A 19,170-nucleotide genomic window follows, 5' to 3' on the forward strand; every position below is an offset into this window, starting at 1 on the left:
CCACACAATACAAACGTCGATTTACACACACAATAACTTATACAAAGTAAAAACTAGATACTACCAAGCCTCATTCTGGACGAATGAAGCGCTCTCCGGCTACAGAGAGCTTCATTCAACACGGAAATTCAACAGGTCTAACGTTACCTTTCTTCGCCAGAAATTGCTCCTTCAGCTGCTCCATCTTTCTCCAATCCATCCCTGAACCTCAGTGGTGGTTTTATCACCCAGGAGGACCGTCTTCCAGACATTTCTTTCTTCCTCTCTTGACAAAATCGCTGCTCTGCTCCGTTTCTCCGCTCTGTTGTTGTTGTTCCGCGTATACACCGCGTCTGTGTGGGTGGAGCGGAGAACAAAGGGGCGGATTCGCGGTCTTCCTGCAACAGCGCCCAAGAAGTTACCGTAATAACACCATGTTGGCCGTTTTAATTTTTCCGATAGGACAAAACGTCGCGGAATTACGGTAATGCAAAGTGTGCTTGTACAAACGTGTCGTCGACGACACACTAGGTGGAGGAGGGTTATGTAGTCAGTCCTGTTATACAGCCACACCCAAGGTTAAGAGATACCCAAAAGCTGTCATCATGTATTTAAAGTTCATATCTGGGTGATACTCAAGTCATGTTAAGTTGTGCAGTTTAAACTAGGCAAAACTAAATTAGTATTCTTTCCCCTTATTCCTGTCACCTTTATACGGTTGATGTCAAATGAAGGCAAAAATGCCCGAAAACTACTACTACAAACACAACCTTGCCAAAGTAATAGTCTACATTATAAATTACAAGCAGGCCCACCGATTTCATAAGGTTGTGTTTGTTGAGCATAAGTCGGTGAACCGGCATGCCAGAGGTGGGGGACAAGTCACATGACTTGACTCAAGTCTGACACCAGTCACAAATTTGAGGACTTGAGACTGACAGTGATGACAGACTCGACTTGACTTTAACTTGGAATTCATGCCTTGAGACTAGAGCTGACATCGGGCCCAAAAAATCCAGCCCGACGCCACCCGAGCCCGTGCATGTTCTGTCCGAGCCCGTCCCAGCCCGTCCCTTTAACTGTAATTACGAGCCCAAGCCCGGTTTAAACCCAACATTTTTTTTAAGGATACGAACGTGGACATTGAAGGCTGACTCTCGTCTTTCTTTCCATGGCAAGCCTTCGTCATGTGACTCTTAAGTGTCGAGGTCCCCGTCTTTTTGCTGTCATATACCAGCACTGAGCTGCACTTGGTACACTCGACGAAGCCAACACGCACGTTGTCACCGTCAACAACTCACATGTGCGTGGCCAGTGGCGCGAGAGACAGATGACTTGAAAGAACCTGACTTTTTAATTTTTCGAGATATTGACAGCTCTGACCACAGCTCTGTCCTCCTGCACAGCTCTCCTCTGAGGAACAGCAGTATGTACATCGGCATCATGAGCATCACCGTGTGCTTTTTTCAGTTCTACCTGTGTGATACGTGTGAGATAAGTTTTTCAATAACTCATTTAGTATTGAACATACTTCGCATCAGTGACACAGCGTCAGCTCTGGACTGTTACGCACACACAGTCAGCACCGTGAGAGCAGTGTCATGTGCTGCTAGCTGTGTATGTTCAAGGTGTTCTCTTATTTCTACCAGGTTTTGATACTGTTATAATGCGTAATGACTGTTCCTGCCTGCTGTTCCAACTTGAGTTCACCATCTGTGAGTGTGTGTATGTGCGCTTACCGTACACATCAGCATGCCAAGAGATAGTTTCCACAGAGACTTTTTTTGGCCACCTCTTGCGTTTGGAAACAGTGCACTATTGTCTCACCTGCTCTCTGACAGCAGCAGGTACGTTATGCAGTTACATAAGAGGAGTCTTTCACTCTGACCTGAGGGCTTGGTGGAACAAGAGAGGAAGTATTTAAAGTGATAGTTCACCCAAAAATGAAAATTCTCCAGTTCACAAAACAGAAAACAGCATTGCAGTGTGCCAGATGAACTGGTGGCTGAATTAACTGGTGACAGAGACAGATGAGTGGTGGCCGTTGCCTTTGAGAACCTGTTGTCAACTAACCAGGAAATAAACATTTTGATTGCTTTGCACCTCTATTACATTCATTCAACGCTGTCGTTTGAAACATTATAATAGGAACGGTGTTTATTAATGAATCAATGTTTCCACTGATGCCTTCCAAAGTAACGTTGAGCCACGGAGATATCAAGCTAAGACGAGAGCCAGGAGAGCACAATCCCCAGCGACATTCAGTGAACGCTTCACAATAAACCCTGAATGCATCCAAAATGAGAGCAAGTTGATAAATATGTTGTAGTCACGATATACAGTAATTCTGTACAATCTATACAGTCTATACTATCAACAAATCATTTATTTTCTGTAAACGCTTATCCTGTTAGGGGTCACAGGGGGCTGGAGCCTATCCCAGCTGACATTGGATGAGAGGCAGGGTACACCCTGGACAGGTCACTAGACTATCACAGGGCTGACACATAGAGACAGACAACCATTCACACTCACATTCACACCTACGGGCAATTTAGAGTTAGAGAGGCAGCACTCTTGTGTGTGCCTTGCACTCCAAGCAGGAAGAAGTCTTGGCCTACTTAGAGTCTGGTTGGAAATATTTGAAACCTCGGGCTGTACCATCAAGATTTCAGTGGAATAACTGTGGAGAATGTAAACATTGCCAGACTCAAACAACAGGAGGAAGAGGTTGTGATGTGGAGGAAACATTGGGAAACAAAACAACAAGCATACATATTTATCCACATGTGGGTAGCAAAGGCAATTTGGTGTTTAATTGCTGTTTTATAGGAACCTACATCACATACATCACCCTACATAATGCCAGCGTGTGCTGTTGGTATTATAAAACTGTATTAGTACTGTTGATATAGACACAGACAACTAGCAGGAAAGTAATTTAAAATTAGCTATGTAGTATTACATGTATTTACCTCAAGGTGATGTGGCTCCTCATGCTTTCTTAGTGATGGATAGCATCTGGCCCTAATTATCACTTTCCCTGCAATTATATTTGAGACTAGACATGTGCAAACACGCAAACACATAAGTTAGTTGACAAGAAATGTTTTCTTTATTGTGTTTGCTTTACCTCTTATCAACAAATAAGTGACAAACCAGAAATGAGCTAACATGTTAGCCAACATAAAACATACCCTCATAATCAAAAATGAATTGCTCAAAGAGGAACTTATATCCCGTGTCAAAATTTGACCTTCTCACTTCTCCTTGAAATTTTTCAACAAAATGAACATCTGGATTTGTAACTTTAGGCAAAGATATAAGTGACTGGGAGAAAATGCGCTGCCCAGGCTCCATAGCAGCAGGTCTAACAGCATAAGATTGTTGTGGCGCATACAGAGGTAGTGACTGGAACTAGGGATATTGAGGGACAGATATATATAAAGAACAATATCAGACTTCTTTAATGCCCTTTCTGCAAAATGCATTTCCCTAACTATCCACACTGAATGGATGAATTGTAATGGAGCTACTGTTTGATCTCCAAGGTGAAGCTCAGAGGTAAGTCGTTCATCCTCTCTGCGAACACTCGGTCAAAAAGCTCATTCTGGGCTACTGTGAAGAAGACGAAGACACACACACACACACACACACACACACACACACACCTTATTAAAGCACGATCTAATGAAAACATACAATTCAAAACAATGGAGAAATAGTTGAATCAATCTTTAACACTTTAAATGTGCTGGAAATGAACCTTTGCGCATGGTTTCCTTCTGGTAGCGCTGTTTTTCTAGTAACTCCTTATAGTTTGCGTTTGGGTCTGTCTTCATGTGTTTGAAGGAGGACATCTCCACAACATGATCGATGGCTTCATTAGTCAAAGCTTTTTCCAGAAAAGCACAAAGCTTCAAGACTTCCCCTCTGACGTCCTGTTAAATACAAATGCTGAGGAAAAACATTTCATATCCTCTGACATCTGCATTATATTGTATTATAGCATATTTTACACCGTTTATATAACTGTTTATATACTCCTTATGAATGTGAAATAAGAGAGGTTGAAATACAGAATACAGTAAAATAAAACCACGATCCCATAAAAGCTGTTACAGAACAGAAAAATTAGGATAAAATGCAGTACTTTCCCTTCTTGTGTGTTATGCTTACAATTACAACAGTACAATAATGATGGTTAATTATTCTATATCCAATGAATATAAGACCTGAACCTACCTTTGCCATCCAGGAAGTCTTGAAAGAAATCCTCAAAGCTCTTTGGTGTCTCCAACATGACCCAACTGTGAGCAAAGTGATAGAGGGACACCAGGACATCCTTCAGGTTCCTCATCACATACACAACCTGAACAGCAGCACATAAAAGGGGTTACATGTCTTTATTTACATGCACCAGCACTTTATAGTAAGCACTTTCCTCTTTTGCACACTAGCTCGAATGGTCGCCTACCACTGAATGTTCTGTGTACTTGTATTGTATATGTCTTGAATGATCCGTGTACTTGTATTGTGTATGTTTTGTTTCTTTTCTTTTTTCTCTTTTTCTATTTTACCTGATGTAATATCAACCTGCCAAGGGACTACAGATGAAAACTAGCCTATGGCTATAAAATCTGGAATATTTACATGTATATGTTCATTAATATGCACTGTCCCTTTTTAAATAAATAAATTGAAATTGAAATATAGTTTAGTATCTACAGGCTAATTTGGCACAATCTATTGGTCAGGAGAGGAAATACGGGAGGAACATCTTACATCTGGGGCATCTTCCCACATCTTACCCTATAATTTCACTGTAAAATACTAAGGCTCAAATAGATCTATGCTTGGGAACCTGCTTGCTTGGCAGACAGATGTCTTGTGTTGTTACCACACATCTAACTATAAAGCAAGGTTTCTCTGTTTGTCTTTCTGTGTGTCCTTCACATATCTTGTGAACTGCTTATCTGATCTACTTCACACTTGGTGGCTGTATTGCTGGGACCCAAGGATGACACAGTCAACATTGATAAACTTTGAATAAACAAGAGTGCATTGTGGATCTGTGCAGCGGCAGAGGAGGGGCTGCGGACTGTTAAGCATGTCATCACCTCTCCGTACAGTAAAGTCAACAACTGAAGAACGAAAGACTGGAAAAACCGGAGATGTTACATTGCACGAAACTAAAACATTTCAACCATCAGCGATGTAACTTTTGGAAAGAACGCTTTTGTTTCTGGACCTAAGGGAGTGCAGTGTCAAGTGTGAAGTTGTTTGAATGTGTGTTTTCAAGAAAGCTGCAAACTAACCAAGTAACTTAGTCCTGCCTGTGTGCACACGGCGAGAGAGGAGATGGGGGAGAGATGCTGTGGTGCTGCAAGCAGCAAGTCACATAAAGGGTCTGAAAAGTCACTAAGTCTAGCGAGAAAGTCGCCAAGATGGCAACACTTTTGAGTCTGCTGTTGATGTTCCAGGACGCTGCCACCAATGCAGGGATGACAAAAAAAGCACATGGTTTGGTTAGGACTGGGCAACAAAGGCATGTGGTTAGGTCTACATTCATAAGGGAAGCAAACATCGGCCTCCTAGGGGAAAGTCTGAGTTTTTTTTGGACCCATCCACCACCCCTCACACCCACCCTGTAGGGACTTTCCAGCTCCTTATATTAAATTGACACAGGCAGCATTTTAACCAGACACCATCCAGCTGTGTATCATACCACCTCAGCAGGTGCTGTTCAGCCAACTGGCGGTGTATCATAAAACTGCGAAAGGTTCCATCCAGCTGCCTTACAAACTGACGCTGCCTGTCAGTATATCATTCCACCATGAAAGGTGGCTTTTGGCATCAGCTGTTAAGCAGCGGTATTTGACGACTTCACAATGAGAACGGGCTGGTGTGTCAGGTGCCCTTGTGTGTGTGTGTGTGTGTGTGTGAGTGAGGGGGCGGGACAACCAAGTCACCTTGATTCTCTTGGTCTTCACTCCATGGGGCAACATGTTAGGGGGCAGGTGTGTACGGTAAAACCGGGGATCTGGCCTTTCTCGAAGAAAGTTGTCCACAGCTCTGCCCTCCAGCTGGGGAAAACGCACTCCATTAGTGGCGTCCTCCACCTGGTGAGTGTGTGCAGCATCCATGATCTTGACAATAATCTGCTGCATCCACATTGCGCCTTCACACAGAAAAGGTTAGAAGTTAATGCTTCCATGTGGTGAACGGTGTGCTTGCCTGTAAACAAATCTCACATGTTCAGCTGACCTGGTGTGCAACGAAAAGACTTTCCAGGTTACAGTAAATAATTGGAATCATTAACTGGAAGTTCTCACTGAATATTGTATTCATCCATCCATTTTCGTAACTGCTTATCCTGTTGGGGGTCTCAAGGGGGCTGGAGCCTATCCCAGCTGACATTGGGCGAGAGGCAGGGAACACCCTGGACAGGTCACCAGACTATCACAGGGCTGACACATAGAGACAAACAACCATTCACGCTCACATTCACACCTACGGAAAATTTAGAGTCACCAACCTGCATGTCTTTGGACTGTGGGAGGAAGCCGGAGTACCCAGAGAAAACCCACACTGACACGGGGCGAACATGCAAACTCTGCAAAGAAGGGCGGAAAGGGGTTTGACGATGAGGGGAGGAGATTTTGGGGGATTTAGTGGCATCTAGAGGTGAGGATTGCAACCAGCTGAAACTTCTCCTGGTTAGAATTCCTTCAATGTACATGAGATTTTTTACCAGGAGCTAAATTATCCACAGAGGTCTCTTGCTCTCCAAAACAAATTAATCAAGTGATTAAAACCAGTAAAAACAGTGAATGAAGCAGTTTCATGTTAAAAAATCTGTGTTTTTCCAACGCTTCTCATCAAGAAGAGGCTGCTAACTGCAGTGGCCCTGTCTAGAGCCAGTGTTTGGTTTGTCCATTCAGGGCTCGAGTAGAAACATGGTGGTGCAACATGGCGATCTTCATGGATGAGGGCCCGCTCCCTATGTAAATATACGGTAACTGGTCCATTCTAGGCAACATATACACAAGGATTCTTATTTTCAGGTGATTATACACTAAAGAAAACATAAAAATTGTATTACATTTAATTTCTGCCAATATATCGCCCAAATCCCACACACTGGACCTTTAATGTTGTTTCCAATGGCAATAATGGACTTACAAACTAAAATGAGACATTTGTGAATAGGTAAGCAAACAATTCAGCTTATATGTTATGAAGCCTAGAATTCTCAAATGAATAATAAACAAATGAAGAATGAATAGGCAGTTTTTTTCATGTGGAAAAAAACATGTAACCCCGATAATTAGCACCAGATGACATCATTCTTTCCAGGAAATTAATAGGAAATAACAGATGTGTATAATACGTATATAAAATAAATCCTGTTTCAGTTTACTCTTTCTTAATTAAGTCACTGACCTGACTTTGGGTAAGTGATCAGATAGATATCACTCGGGTGGACTTCCACATGCTGGAGAGCATCGAGGTCTTTGGGTTTCAAACCCTCCTTCACTGCAAAGTTCTTCCCTTTGTATCGGAACAGGTAAGGGCTCAGCAGGTCCAGAGAATCCATGAAGGGTTGGGTCAGCTTCAGTGAGAGATGAAGTGCAGATCCTTTAAAAGATGAAGTACAGATAAAATCAGAGGAGAGTTAATGTAATGTAATGTATTGCCTACAGTTAATCTCAACATGTGATAAAAGTGTAAGACAACCACAAACACTGGTTCTCTGTAGCTTTTCAAGTAAATTTTCCACAGGGGTGTTTCCAAGAATGTTAAATGCATTATATTAATGCAATAAATTAGATAATTAATAATATGTTATCTAAACTGTAGAGCCACATCATAGACCAGTGGTTCCCAACTGGTGGGTCGCGGTCCAAAAGTGGGTCCCAGGTCCATTCTGTATGGACCGCAAGTGACCTGCAGGAAGGTATGGTCAGAGACAGCCAACATGTGATGTTAAAAAGATGTAAAGATTATGTCTAGATCAATTTGTTCAGCCACACTTTTGCATAAAAAGGGTGCAATGTAGGTTCAGTTCAATATCTTGACTATGACCTCAACATAAACATCTGTAGATGTGCAATAAAATACACTCAACAAAAAATTAAATTTAAACACTTTTGTTTTTGCTCCCATTTTCACAGGTTTAAGTTAAAGATCTAAGGCTTTTTATGCACTTAACAGCTACATTTCTCTTAAATTTTGCTGACAAATTTTAACAAATTTGTGGACTTGGCAGTACATCCAACCAACCTCATAACTGCAGACCACGTGTAAACACACCTGCCCACGACCATGAGCCACGAGGCCGGTTGGATGTACTGCCAGCTTCATGAAAACGACATTGGAGATGGCTGAACATTCAGGTCATGGGTAAAAGTTGTGGTGGAAATTCCTGCAGTGAGTCCCTGGCACTCGAAACGTTGTGTCTAATAAATCTAAACATTGTGGAGTGGCCTTTTATTGTGACCAGCCCAAGGCACACTTGTGTAGTAATAATGCTGTTTAAAGGGTTAATCAGCATCTTGATGTGTCACACCTGTCATTGGGATGGATTTTCTTGGAAAAGTAGAAGTGCTCACGAACATGAGCTTCAACAAATGTGCAACCAAGATTTGAGAGAAATATATCTATTGAGCGCATAAAAAAATCATATTTTAACTTCAACCTATTAAAAAACCTCTGTGTGTCTGTGTGCATGTCCTGTGAGGCTACACCTGATTTGAGCCTACAAGTCAGTATTCAGGGATAGCAGTGCCCGGCAGCCTGCCTCTGTGAGTATCACAAACATGGCGGAAAGCGAGTTGAACGTTGACAGCCTCATCTCTCGACTACTAGAAGGTAGGTGTGCACTGTGATGGTTTATCTGTCTGAGTACTCTATCAGTACAATGACTGACTCGTACGTTCATGTTTGTAACCTCTAACTTAACGATATGTTAAAAAACATTAGCATCTCTCGCTCTTAGCATCTGTGTTATCCACCGTTAGCTAACCGTTTCGTTAAAAGCTCCGTGCTCTAGACGTTACTACGCGTTACTGTGATGTCACGGTCCCGTGTAGATACCTATTCGCTAACGGTGGATTGCTGGTGAACATTTGTCGTGGCACAGTGCGTAAAAAGATAGAAAGCTAGCTAACGATGTACACTAGTGATACAATATAAGGTTACTATGATAGCTGAACTAGCCGAGTAACGTTAGCAGAGTCCGGGCAGGTTAGCGTTTTATCATTAAATAAGGACTGCAAGGGAAGGAGAAAGGAGAAAGGACCGTTGCTAAGTAACGTTAACAGTTCTCATTGGCAACGGTTGGCAAGGCAGGTAGCTAGCGAGTCGGCTACCACCCCGGACACACCCCCTCTGACGTAGAAAACTACTAGCCTGCATAATAGACCATATCAGATTGATCAATATTAATATATCCGGTGATTATTTTAGACTCAGACTAACGTTTGTTCCTTGAACACATATTAAAACGAGGAAACATGTTTGTCTTTTCTTATTGTCACTCCCTACTACACTGGAAGAAAATGGAAGAATGGTGGAAAGCAGGTGTGCTCAACTTGCTTTGTCAGGGGGGCCACATCTGTAAAATGACAGTAGGCCAGGGGCCAGAGCAGCAGCCTTGCACAGGTGTGGTGTACATAGGGGCGTTTCTAGGAATTTAGGTTATAGACCCAACCTCTGTTGGGCGGTCCGGAGGATCCTCTACTGGCATTTATTTATTTATTTTATTTTTTATAAACAAGCTCTGTTTTCATATTCTATTATGCACTCTGGCACTTTATGTATATTAAAAATATGTTTAAAAAAAACAAACAGAGAAATTAGAAGATGTTTTGGGGGCCCCCCAGCACCCTGTTGAGGGCCAGATTTGGCCCGCTGACTGTAAAGCTGAGTATCACTTGTTTAGAGGGAGTTAAGCGTTTTGAGCTGACACTTGCACATATGTCATATTTGTACTGGTTTGCTGATTAACACAGTTCTGATAATGACAGTATATAATTTACCCAAAACCACATGTATGAAAACACGAAAACACCATTTATTTTTAAGGCTTTTAATAATGAATTCCAGTTGTACTACAACTGTATTGATTTATAATTGATTGTGTATGAATGGGTCAGACAGGGGCAGGACTAGACAAGCAGTCTTTCTACTCTATGAAATGTTAATTTATGTGGCTCACTGTAAAATTTATTATATATGGTCACCATTATAATTTTTTTTACATAAACATAATATTCTATTTTTTAATGCTCGAAATAAAATCTATTTAGTTAAATTCCAAAAACTGCAATGGAACTGCTGAGATTTATAAAACTTAAAATAATGGAGCCTCACTGTACTAACTTTTTAATTTGAAAGTAAAGGTCAATTAATATGATTTAAAAAAAAAAAAAAAAAAAAGATTTCATAAATATGCCTCAAAAAAGCCCAAAACATTCTCAAGGACCCATCCCAGCCAGGACACCACCTGTCTGCCCTCAGGCAGGAGATACAGGACAGTTAAAACAAGGACACACAGGTTAAAAAACAGCCTCTATCCAAAAACAGTAACTGCACTAAACAAATGCACTAAGGCTTGACTGTGGAGTGCAATACAACGGATCTGTGCAATAAGCTGAATGCCCTATATGTGTTTGTTAAGAGTAATACTGTTTTACTTTAGCTTACACTAGTTTTTTATAAACTTTTTTACCCATATTTGCACTGAGGAGGTTGCATTCAATTACAGTGTACATGTACAATGACAGTAAAGACATCTTATTCTATTTGAGTATCATTTTCAGCGGTAGTTAATTTTTTTTTTAGTCTAAATTTTCCTCATGGATGTTTATGCCAAAAGTCTGCCATGCTGATGCTGCATTGCTTCATACTTAAGCCACCAATATGCAGTTATAGCCAACACTAAGACATTACTGAACAAGCATGTTGTTTACTCCTGACATGAATCTGTCCTCTAGACTTTTTGATCAGCGTGCACCACGTCGCCCTCACTCACTCACCTCCAGCTGAGCCAACAAGCTGCTCATTCCGGGCCTTGCCAGTTCATAACAACACATTTTGACTGGAGTAAATGGCAGGTCTGGTCAGTCGCAAAGCAAATGCAATGGTCAGCCATCATGACCTTGTGATATTGTGAAATATTGCCAAAAGGAAAACACACAATTGAAACATGCAATCACTCAGTTTAGGTCAGTTGTCCGAATTAGACCTGGGCGGTATCAATTTTTTCACATCTTCACACCTTCCTGACATTTATATGATACAGTGTATGAGGGTATTTGTACCCTAGTCCTAAGGTCTGGTTTCTAAGACTGACTCACCTGTGTTTCAGGATCAGCCAGCACTGACTGTTGACCTCTTTGTACTTTTAACTTGCAGTGCGAGGATGTCGTCCAGGGAAGATCGTACAGATGTCAGAGGCTGAGGTGCGAGGGCTCTGCATCAAGTCCAGAGAGATTTTCCTCAGTCAGCCGATCCTACTAGAACTGGAGGCTCCACTCAAAATCTGCGGTGAGAAAAACAAAGCCCTTCTTTTTCTTTGCGTATATTTTCCACTGTGACTTACTGTTCACAGTGGAAGGTGATCAAAAAACCTAAATGCTGATGGCTCGAGGTAACTTTCTGCTATCAAGTGTACACGGTTTGAAAAATAAGCTGAACATGTCCCTCCAGGTGATATCCATGGACAGTACACAGACTTGCTGAGGCTATTCGAGTATGGAGGCTTCCCTCCAGAGGCCAACTACCTGTTCCTGGGGGATTACGTGGACAGAGGGAAGCAGTCGCTGGAGACCATCTGCCTGCTGCTCGCTTACAAGATCAAATACCCAGAAAACTTCTTCTTGCTCAGGGGGAACCACGAGTGCGCCTCCATCAATCGAATCTACGGTTTCTACGATGAGTGTAAGTTGAAGAACGCGCCTGTTTGTTGTTCACTGTCCTAACTGTTAGTTAGCCCACTGCAAAACCACTGAAGAAGAAATATTAATCTGAATGTAGAAATCCACTATTATTTCTTCGTTTGTTTCCTCAGGCAAGCGCAGGTTCAACATAAAGCTCTGGAAGACCTTCACAGACTGTTTTAACTGTTTGCCCATTGCTGCGATTATTGACGAGAAGATTTTCTGCTGCCACGGAGGTTTGTGAAGCATCTCTTGTGTAGCAGCCACTGATGTACCACTGAATAATGTGGATAATACACACGTGTTTGTATTTACATGGATTTTAAATAGGTGATTATGTAATTATTTATCAGCATTCAGTAATTAATGTGGGGTATGATATTTTATGTAATAGCAATATTGAGTATCGATTTTTTTTTGCTAGTAATTAAGTTTGATAATTTGTCTTCATTTCTATTACATTACATAATTCGTTAACATGTATGTGAAGTATCTTCAGTGATGTAAAGTCATCCAATACATTACAGTGCTGTTTTTAAATCACATTTTTTCCACCTCAGTACATTAACTGAAAGTAAACACACTGTCATTTCGCACTGAGGCCTAGTAGAAGTTAACTTTTCACAGATTCACACAGGATTTTCTGTCATGTGTGTCACTTTTACTAAAATCATCTGTTCTCCTCAGGGCTGTCACCTGATCTACAGTCCATGGAACAAATTCGACGCATCATGAGACCCACTGATGTCCCAGACACAGGTCTGTTGTGTTTGTTTCACATTAATTAAAGAGGCAAAATCTTGATCAACTGATTGCACCATTCACAAGATGAAGATGTTTCCATGCATGTCTGCAGTGGTTGATTATTATAGATTGCTGATTGTTCATTAACTGCTTATAATTACTGCTACAATGCAATGTGCTAATGTGCCACGTTTCATGAATTAAGTATTGTAGAGAACCATACTTAAAAATGAAATTTAAAAAAGTGTTAAAATTTTGTGGGGGTATAAATATAATGCTAGACCCTAAAGTGGTAAAGCTGATGATTCAGAGATATTTTTGACATAGTTGTTTTGTTTGTTGTCCTTGCTAGGGCTGCATATGAATAAAAAATACTATATTCGTTAAACCATTAAAGTGACACCAATACCAAGAGTACTTCATTATACATCTTTATAAGCCTTCGCGCTGAAGAAAACTGTGTCTGGAGACATTATGTTTTCAGGTACATCCATCCCATACTCGTGAATGTGACATCTCAGGAACACCTTGAGGGAATTTACTTAAATTTGGCACAAACGTCCACTTGGACCCAGCAATGAGCTGATTAGAACTTGCTAGTCAAAGGTCAAGGTCACTGTGACCTCAAAAAACACCTTTTTGGCCTTAATTCATACGCTAATTATGACAAAATGTCACACAAATGTCTCATAGGATGAAATGAAATTTGAAATTCAAAAGGTTGAAGGTCACCTTCACTGTGACATCATAAATGGCAGCATTCAGTTGCGTAAAATGCCACCAGACACTACAGCTGTTCTAGGGGCATCTCAGTACTCAGTGCTTGACTTTACCACGCTATAGGCTGTATGGGGTGTAGCTGCTGCGGTAGCGGACCAATCACACGTCTCATTAAACCGAAAAATGCTTGCAATGATTGGCTGTGAGCAAAAGTATATAATTTTCTGGATACCTGAATAGTTTTTTTTTCTGGATCTGGGTGCAAAAAGGATCAAATGCAGGTATCGTTTGACTGGAGAATACTACTTGGTACAGGGTTATTACAGTTGCTAACTTTAAGGTATTAAAGGCCAGTCCTTGCCCATAATGTTGTCTCAGGGCTTAACAAGAATTTCAGAGTAAAATAAATGAAAATCAAATCTTTAAGAAAAAGGAGAATAAACTTGGGCAGGGTTACTCAGAGAGAGAATTTCTACGCTGCTCTTTACCAAGATACTTCATCAGTGAACTAGGGTTGGGTCGGTTCTCGGTAATACCATTTCGGTTCGGTACTCCCTGAGGCGGAACGTACGCGAAGCGGACTCTGCGGAGGTCCGCCCGGTAAAAGTGGACGTCTGCAAGCCTTGTGCGCACAAAGCACGACTGCGCAGACTCCGCTCCGTGCACCAGTGTCACACAAAAGAGTTTGGCATGTATTTTTCACATTGCAGGGATTTTTCACGGACATTTTTACATGGAGTCCGCTCCGCTTATAGTACGCTGAGTCTGTGGGTACCTGTGTCTTCCTCTTCACCAAGCGCACAGCAAGCAGCAGAGAGAGGGGGATGGGGCGGGGACTAAGCTAGGAGGTGCGAGTGCGCATGTGCCTCTACTGTAGCCTGGAGTTTGTTTAATAGTGATGGGGAGTCGATAATGGCGGACAGTTTAGTCTCAGAGAAATCAAAGAATGCACCACTATGGCAACACTTTGGCTTTGAGCCAGACGAAGGAGGCAACCCTTGTTTGCACTGATTGAGTAAGCTGCAAAATGTATTTGTAAGGAATAAAAGAAAAAACTTGTTACTGTCACTCTGTTGTCCTAAGGTCGTTTCTTATTTTAAATGAGTTAATTGCACCCCCAAGTGGCGAAAATCCAGTATTACCGACTTGATGCGTTTTTTTTTTTGTTGTTGTTTTTTTTTACAAAGACCAGACCGTTATTTTTTTTTTCTCATACCGACCCAACCCTACAGTGAACTACTGCTTGACTTATCTGTTTGTGTTTCTGACGGCTTGATGTTTTGTTCTAGGCTTGCTGTGCGACCTGCTGTGGTCAGACCCAGACAAAGATGTGCAGGGCTGGGGGGAGAACGATCGGGGAGTTTCCTTCACCTTTGGGGCCGACGTGGTCAGCAAATTTCTCAACCGTCACGACCTGGACCTCATCTGCCGAGCACATCAGGTAACACTACAGAGCTACATTCAAAACATTACCATGGAGAATCACACTTCACTTTATTAAGGCAAAAATAAATCAGTCATTTTACAAATGTCAAAGTACATTTCAGAAAATATGCAAACTATACATCTATTACAGAAATTAAATTAGTATTTTAAAATTAAAATACACAATGTGTTTCCTAAAACTAAATGAATAATTAAGATCAAACAAACCACATGTGAATACCTGTTTTGGCAAAATCCAGTAAATTAAATACTTAGCAAATGGTATTGGTATTTTCTGTAATGTAAGTTTATCCATAATAGTGTATCTCTAGTCTACTGTAGCATCTTTTCACCTAGCTGCATTATAAATAGTACCTCTTGCTGAGAGTTTTGATAAATTTAAATAAACCATAAAAATATGTATTACCCTGCTTTGGGCTGAAAATGATCATTATTTGTTTGGTTTACTATCTCATTAATCTGCGACATATTTTGATGATTCATTATTTGATTTGTAAAATGTAAAAAAAAAATGTCCATCAGACTTCCTTGAGCTCAAGTTGACATATTAAAGTAGTTAATTTTGTCTGTTCAAAAGTCCAAAACTCAAAGATTAAGTTTACTATCATATACTAAGGGTGCTTTCACACCTGCCCTGTTTGGTTCGGTTCAATCGTACTCAAGTTTGTTTGCCCCTTTAGTGCGGTTCGTTTCGGCAGGTGTGAACACAGCAATCACACTCGGGTGTGCACCAAGACAACCGGACCGAGACCTTCTTCAGGAGGTGGTATCGAATCGGTTGCAACCATTGTTTGGTTTAAACATGAGCATGTTACAGTCCTGGAGGATTATTAATGTGCACCTCCTCCTGTACTGCCTTAATATGCACATTCAGCACATCCAATGCATCAAAACATTGTTTTCTAGTTGGAGCCGCGCCTCGTTTTCAAACTGTATGGTTTGACTAAAATGAACAATGACAGCAATATAGTCCACGATGAGCAGCGCTAAAATCAACCTGCGTAGTTGTCCCTCCATTGTGACATTAGAAAGTGTCTCTTCTTCAATGTTTTGTTTACTTCCTGGATTTTTCCCGCATGGAGATTGTGACCAATCAAGAGCAGCTTTCTCATGCAAGGAATTTGATCTGGTCCGCTTGTAAATGCTGCCGTGAGAACACGAACCAACTCTAGGCAATTATGCAACTTTGGAACAAAATTAGTCGCTGATTCAGACCAAAGCAAGCGGACTCTAGCACTGAAAGCACCCTAGAACCACTAGGACATTGACATTTGCAAAGCTAGAACCAGCAAATCTTTAAATCTGTTGCTTGAGAAAATGACTAAAAGGTTCAGAATGCAATTCTGGGGAAAGATAGTTTACTGTTAAGTCTCATTCTCAGGTTGTCAAATACAGATGACTTTGGTAGATTGGTAGTCCGACCGAGCCACCAACCCACAGCATTGGCATATAACGACCTGGGAATAAGACACAACATTCAACTGTTGTTCTTCAGAATAACACGCTACACCTTTAAACAGTTAATCAATTGGGCCTTTACAGGTTGTTGAAGACGGCTATGAGTTCTTTGCCAAACGACAGCTGGTGACGCTGTTCTCTGCCCCTAATTACTGCGGGGAGTTTGACAACGCAGGCGGCATGATGAGTGTGGACGAGTCCCTTATGTGCTCCTTTCAGGTAGAGGAGTCTGTTTTGTTGTTTGTTGCACCCTAACATTGACCTTGATGTTTGTGCTTTTAATGTATTCATCACTACTACCATCATCCTCTCTTTCAGATCCTAAAGCCGTCAGAAAAAAAAGCTAAGTACCAGTACGGAGGGGTGAATTCAGGACGCCCTGTCACCCCGCCTCGCACCACTCAGGCACCAAAAAAGAGGTGAGCGGCTGGCCCTGACTCTCCTGCTCTTTCCCCGGCTGGTCTCTGGCCCACGTCCCCGCAGGCTGCCTCAAACACTCCAGCCTTCTCTCAGTCAGCTTGTTCATGTGTAAACAAAAACTCCAGGAGTGTTTTTTGCTTGTTCTGTGGGTCTTTTTATGAACACGTGAGTGGTATTTTCTCCATTTCTTTTTTGATGCCATGGTATGTATTAACTCAGCCCTCACTTTCATTCAGCAATATTTAAACCAAACTCTTGTGGAAAGGGCAAGACGTTAAGAAAAGATGCTTCTCTGCCTTCAGATTAACAATTTCCATAGTGATTTTGTGAATGCATGCACGCTTGTGAGATTGAGATGGGTTCTTTGCCCTCGCTGATGTAAAATCCTTAAACTCTCTGGGCCAATTGTTTCTTGTCTCACTTTACTTTGTCTAATGCCCATGTAATTCACCAAACTACTGCCATGTTATATGTCGATACTGGCTGAAGTAGTACACTGCTTAAAGGAATAGTTGGACATTTTGGGAAATTTGCTGATATGCTTTCTTGCAAAGAGTTAGATGAGAAAATTGATACCACTGCTGCCTGTCAAATATGAAACTACCACCAGCAGCTGGCAAACTTAGCTTAGCACAAAGACTGGAAACAGGGGAAACAGCGAGCCTGGCTCCATCCAACAGTAATAAAATCCTCCACCAGCTCTTTAATTAATTTATTAAGTTGTATCTTGTGTGTTTATACTGTTAAAAAAACTGTAAAAACAACAAATCTACATTTTACAGGGGTTTATGTGTTTGACTATTTCTTGGTCAGGACCAGTTGCTCGGCAACCAGCAGGACTTTGTCTTAATTAGTGTGCTTTCGAAGTTCTGATAGTTGGATTTTGCTACATTTGGACAAGGACAGACTACCTAATTTAATGGACCTCCGCATTTATTACAAACTACCAGAGGTCCCCAGTGACGCCTAGTTTCCATTTACGTACAGTATGTGTACGGAGATGAGGCAACAGGAAGTCCATTCATTCCTATGGGAATCTCTGTAATATCCGATGTGCCTGTAAAACTCCTCCCCTCTGTAATATTTCGGTCCAGAAATATTTACCTTGAGTACGTCAAAAATGTTTAACTTTTGCGGTGGATTTCGGAGAGACTGTATGACAGTGTGCTAGCTTAGCTAACAGGGTGCTAACTAGCTAACAGGCTATTTCCTTCAATTCAGTCGCCATGCTGATTGTCAAGTGAGTTTTTATGATTAAAAAGGACTTGTTTATCTAGTTTCAAGACATTTTAAACTTAAGTAATGTTACTCTGTTAAAATATGGTTGTACATTATATACAGTCAGATTGTCATTATGACTCGTTCAGCTGTTCATACGTCTTTCACGAAACTTGCCACGTACCTGGCAGGCTCTGTTTCTGTCCTGAAATGTTTGAAGCGTATATTCCATACTTCTGGATGGCGAAAAACAGAAACAGGTAGTTTCCATCAGGTTTCCATCTGTAAAGACATGCACTTCCTTGCGTTGGACACTAGGGGAATCATCCGTATAGTAGATCTACAGACCAGTCACATACGTATGTGGAAATGAGGCGTGAGTACTAGAATAGGGCTTCAGCTACAGCAAGAAAGTGACTCAGCGCATTTCCCAATATGTGAAATGTTTCCTTTAAGAGTTGCACACCGTTAGACATTGCTATGACTTTCCCTTTGACTTAAGAATGTTTTTCTCCTGAAAGAGAGTTCAGTAAAATCCTGACATTTTAATTATTCACGTGCAATAAATGAAAAAAGGTCTTGCCATATGCAAGCATAAATGTGAACAGGCCATTAGAGCCTATTTGACCTTCAAAAAAAAAGGACACAGCCAACCTTTGCTGTACCTTTTACCAGAGCATTCATAACAGTAGATGCTCTACAACAGATCCAAGCTCTGAAACTTTTATCCCTCACATCACTGAAGGAGCATCTGCGGTTGTTAAAGAGCGTGGTTTGGTATTTAAACAATGGGAAAAACAAAGCAATGCATAGCGTGAAAGTTTCATGATCAGTTCTGATGTAAATTCAGTGTATGTGGAAACTGTGGAAACCAAACATCAGTGAGCACTTTGAGTTTGTGTCCTTATGTCTGGTAAGTACTGTAGGTGTGTAGAAAAGTAGAGACGGATATGAAGAACGCGGCAGAAACTAACGTACAGTAAAGGATTGAAAAAAATAGTTGTCAGTATATTCATCCTCACAGTCGTAGAAGTCGACCTCTCACACACTGAACATTTTTGCACTTCCAGTCATCACGACATCGAAAAGAGGTCGAAAATCCATAGAGGCAGGACGACGGCATTTTGTTTGTTGTTGGCGTTATGCTTGTTATATTACAGTGTTGCCACTTGGTGGTTATTGAATGAAGTCAGTCATTTCTAACTCACTAATAAACATTTAACCAATGTATTTTTATTTA

General features: G+C 41.2%; 2 protein-coding genes across 3 annotated transcripts in view; one reads left to right on the forward strand and one right to left on the reverse strand.

The window, feature by feature from the left end:
• The window catches only part of LOC126398696 (amine sulfotransferase-like), a 21,364-nt gene extending 9,886 nt beyond the window's left edge, over window positions 1–11,478 (reverse strand). The window contains exons 1-2 of one of the 2 annotated variants that reach the window (XM_050058246.1): window positions 11,343–11,478; window positions 7,426–7,620 (exon numbers count right to left, since the gene is read on the reverse strand). In XM_050058246.1, coding sequence (XP_049914203.1) covers window positions 7,426–7,579 — 154 coding nt within the window. In that variant the 5' untranslated portion in view covers window positions 7,580–7,620; window positions 11,343–11,478. Of the gene's footprint in view, window positions 1–1,718; window positions 1,858–7,425; window positions 7,621–11,342 lie in introns of those variants that run through there. The other variant, XM_050058245.1, reaches the window with a different exon arrangement.
• LOC126398695 (serine/threonine-protein phosphatase PP1-beta catalytic subunit-like) lies at window positions 8,759–19,166 on the forward strand. The gene is made up of 8 exons (XM_050058244.1): window positions 8,759–8,853; window positions 11,401–11,532; window positions 11,695–11,925; window positions 12,056–12,160; window positions 12,612–12,683; window positions 14,678–14,829; window positions 16,377–16,511; window positions 16,611–19,166. The coding sequence occupies exons 1-8, from the start codon at window positions 8,802–8,804 to the stop codon at window positions 16,713–16,715; spliced, it is 984 nt and encodes a 327-aa protein (XP_049914201.1). The 5' UTR covers window positions 8,759–8,801; the 3' UTR covers window positions 16,716–19,166.
• Window positions 19,167–19,170: the final 4 nt, after the last annotated feature.

This window comes from Epinephelus moara, chromosome 12, assembly GCF_006386435.1.
Source record: "Epinephelus moara isolate mb chromosome 12, YSFRI_EMoa_1.0, whole genome shotgun sequence".
Lineage (NCBI taxonomy): Eukaryota > Metazoa > Chordata > Actinopteri > Perciformes > Serranidae > Epinephelus > Epinephelus moara.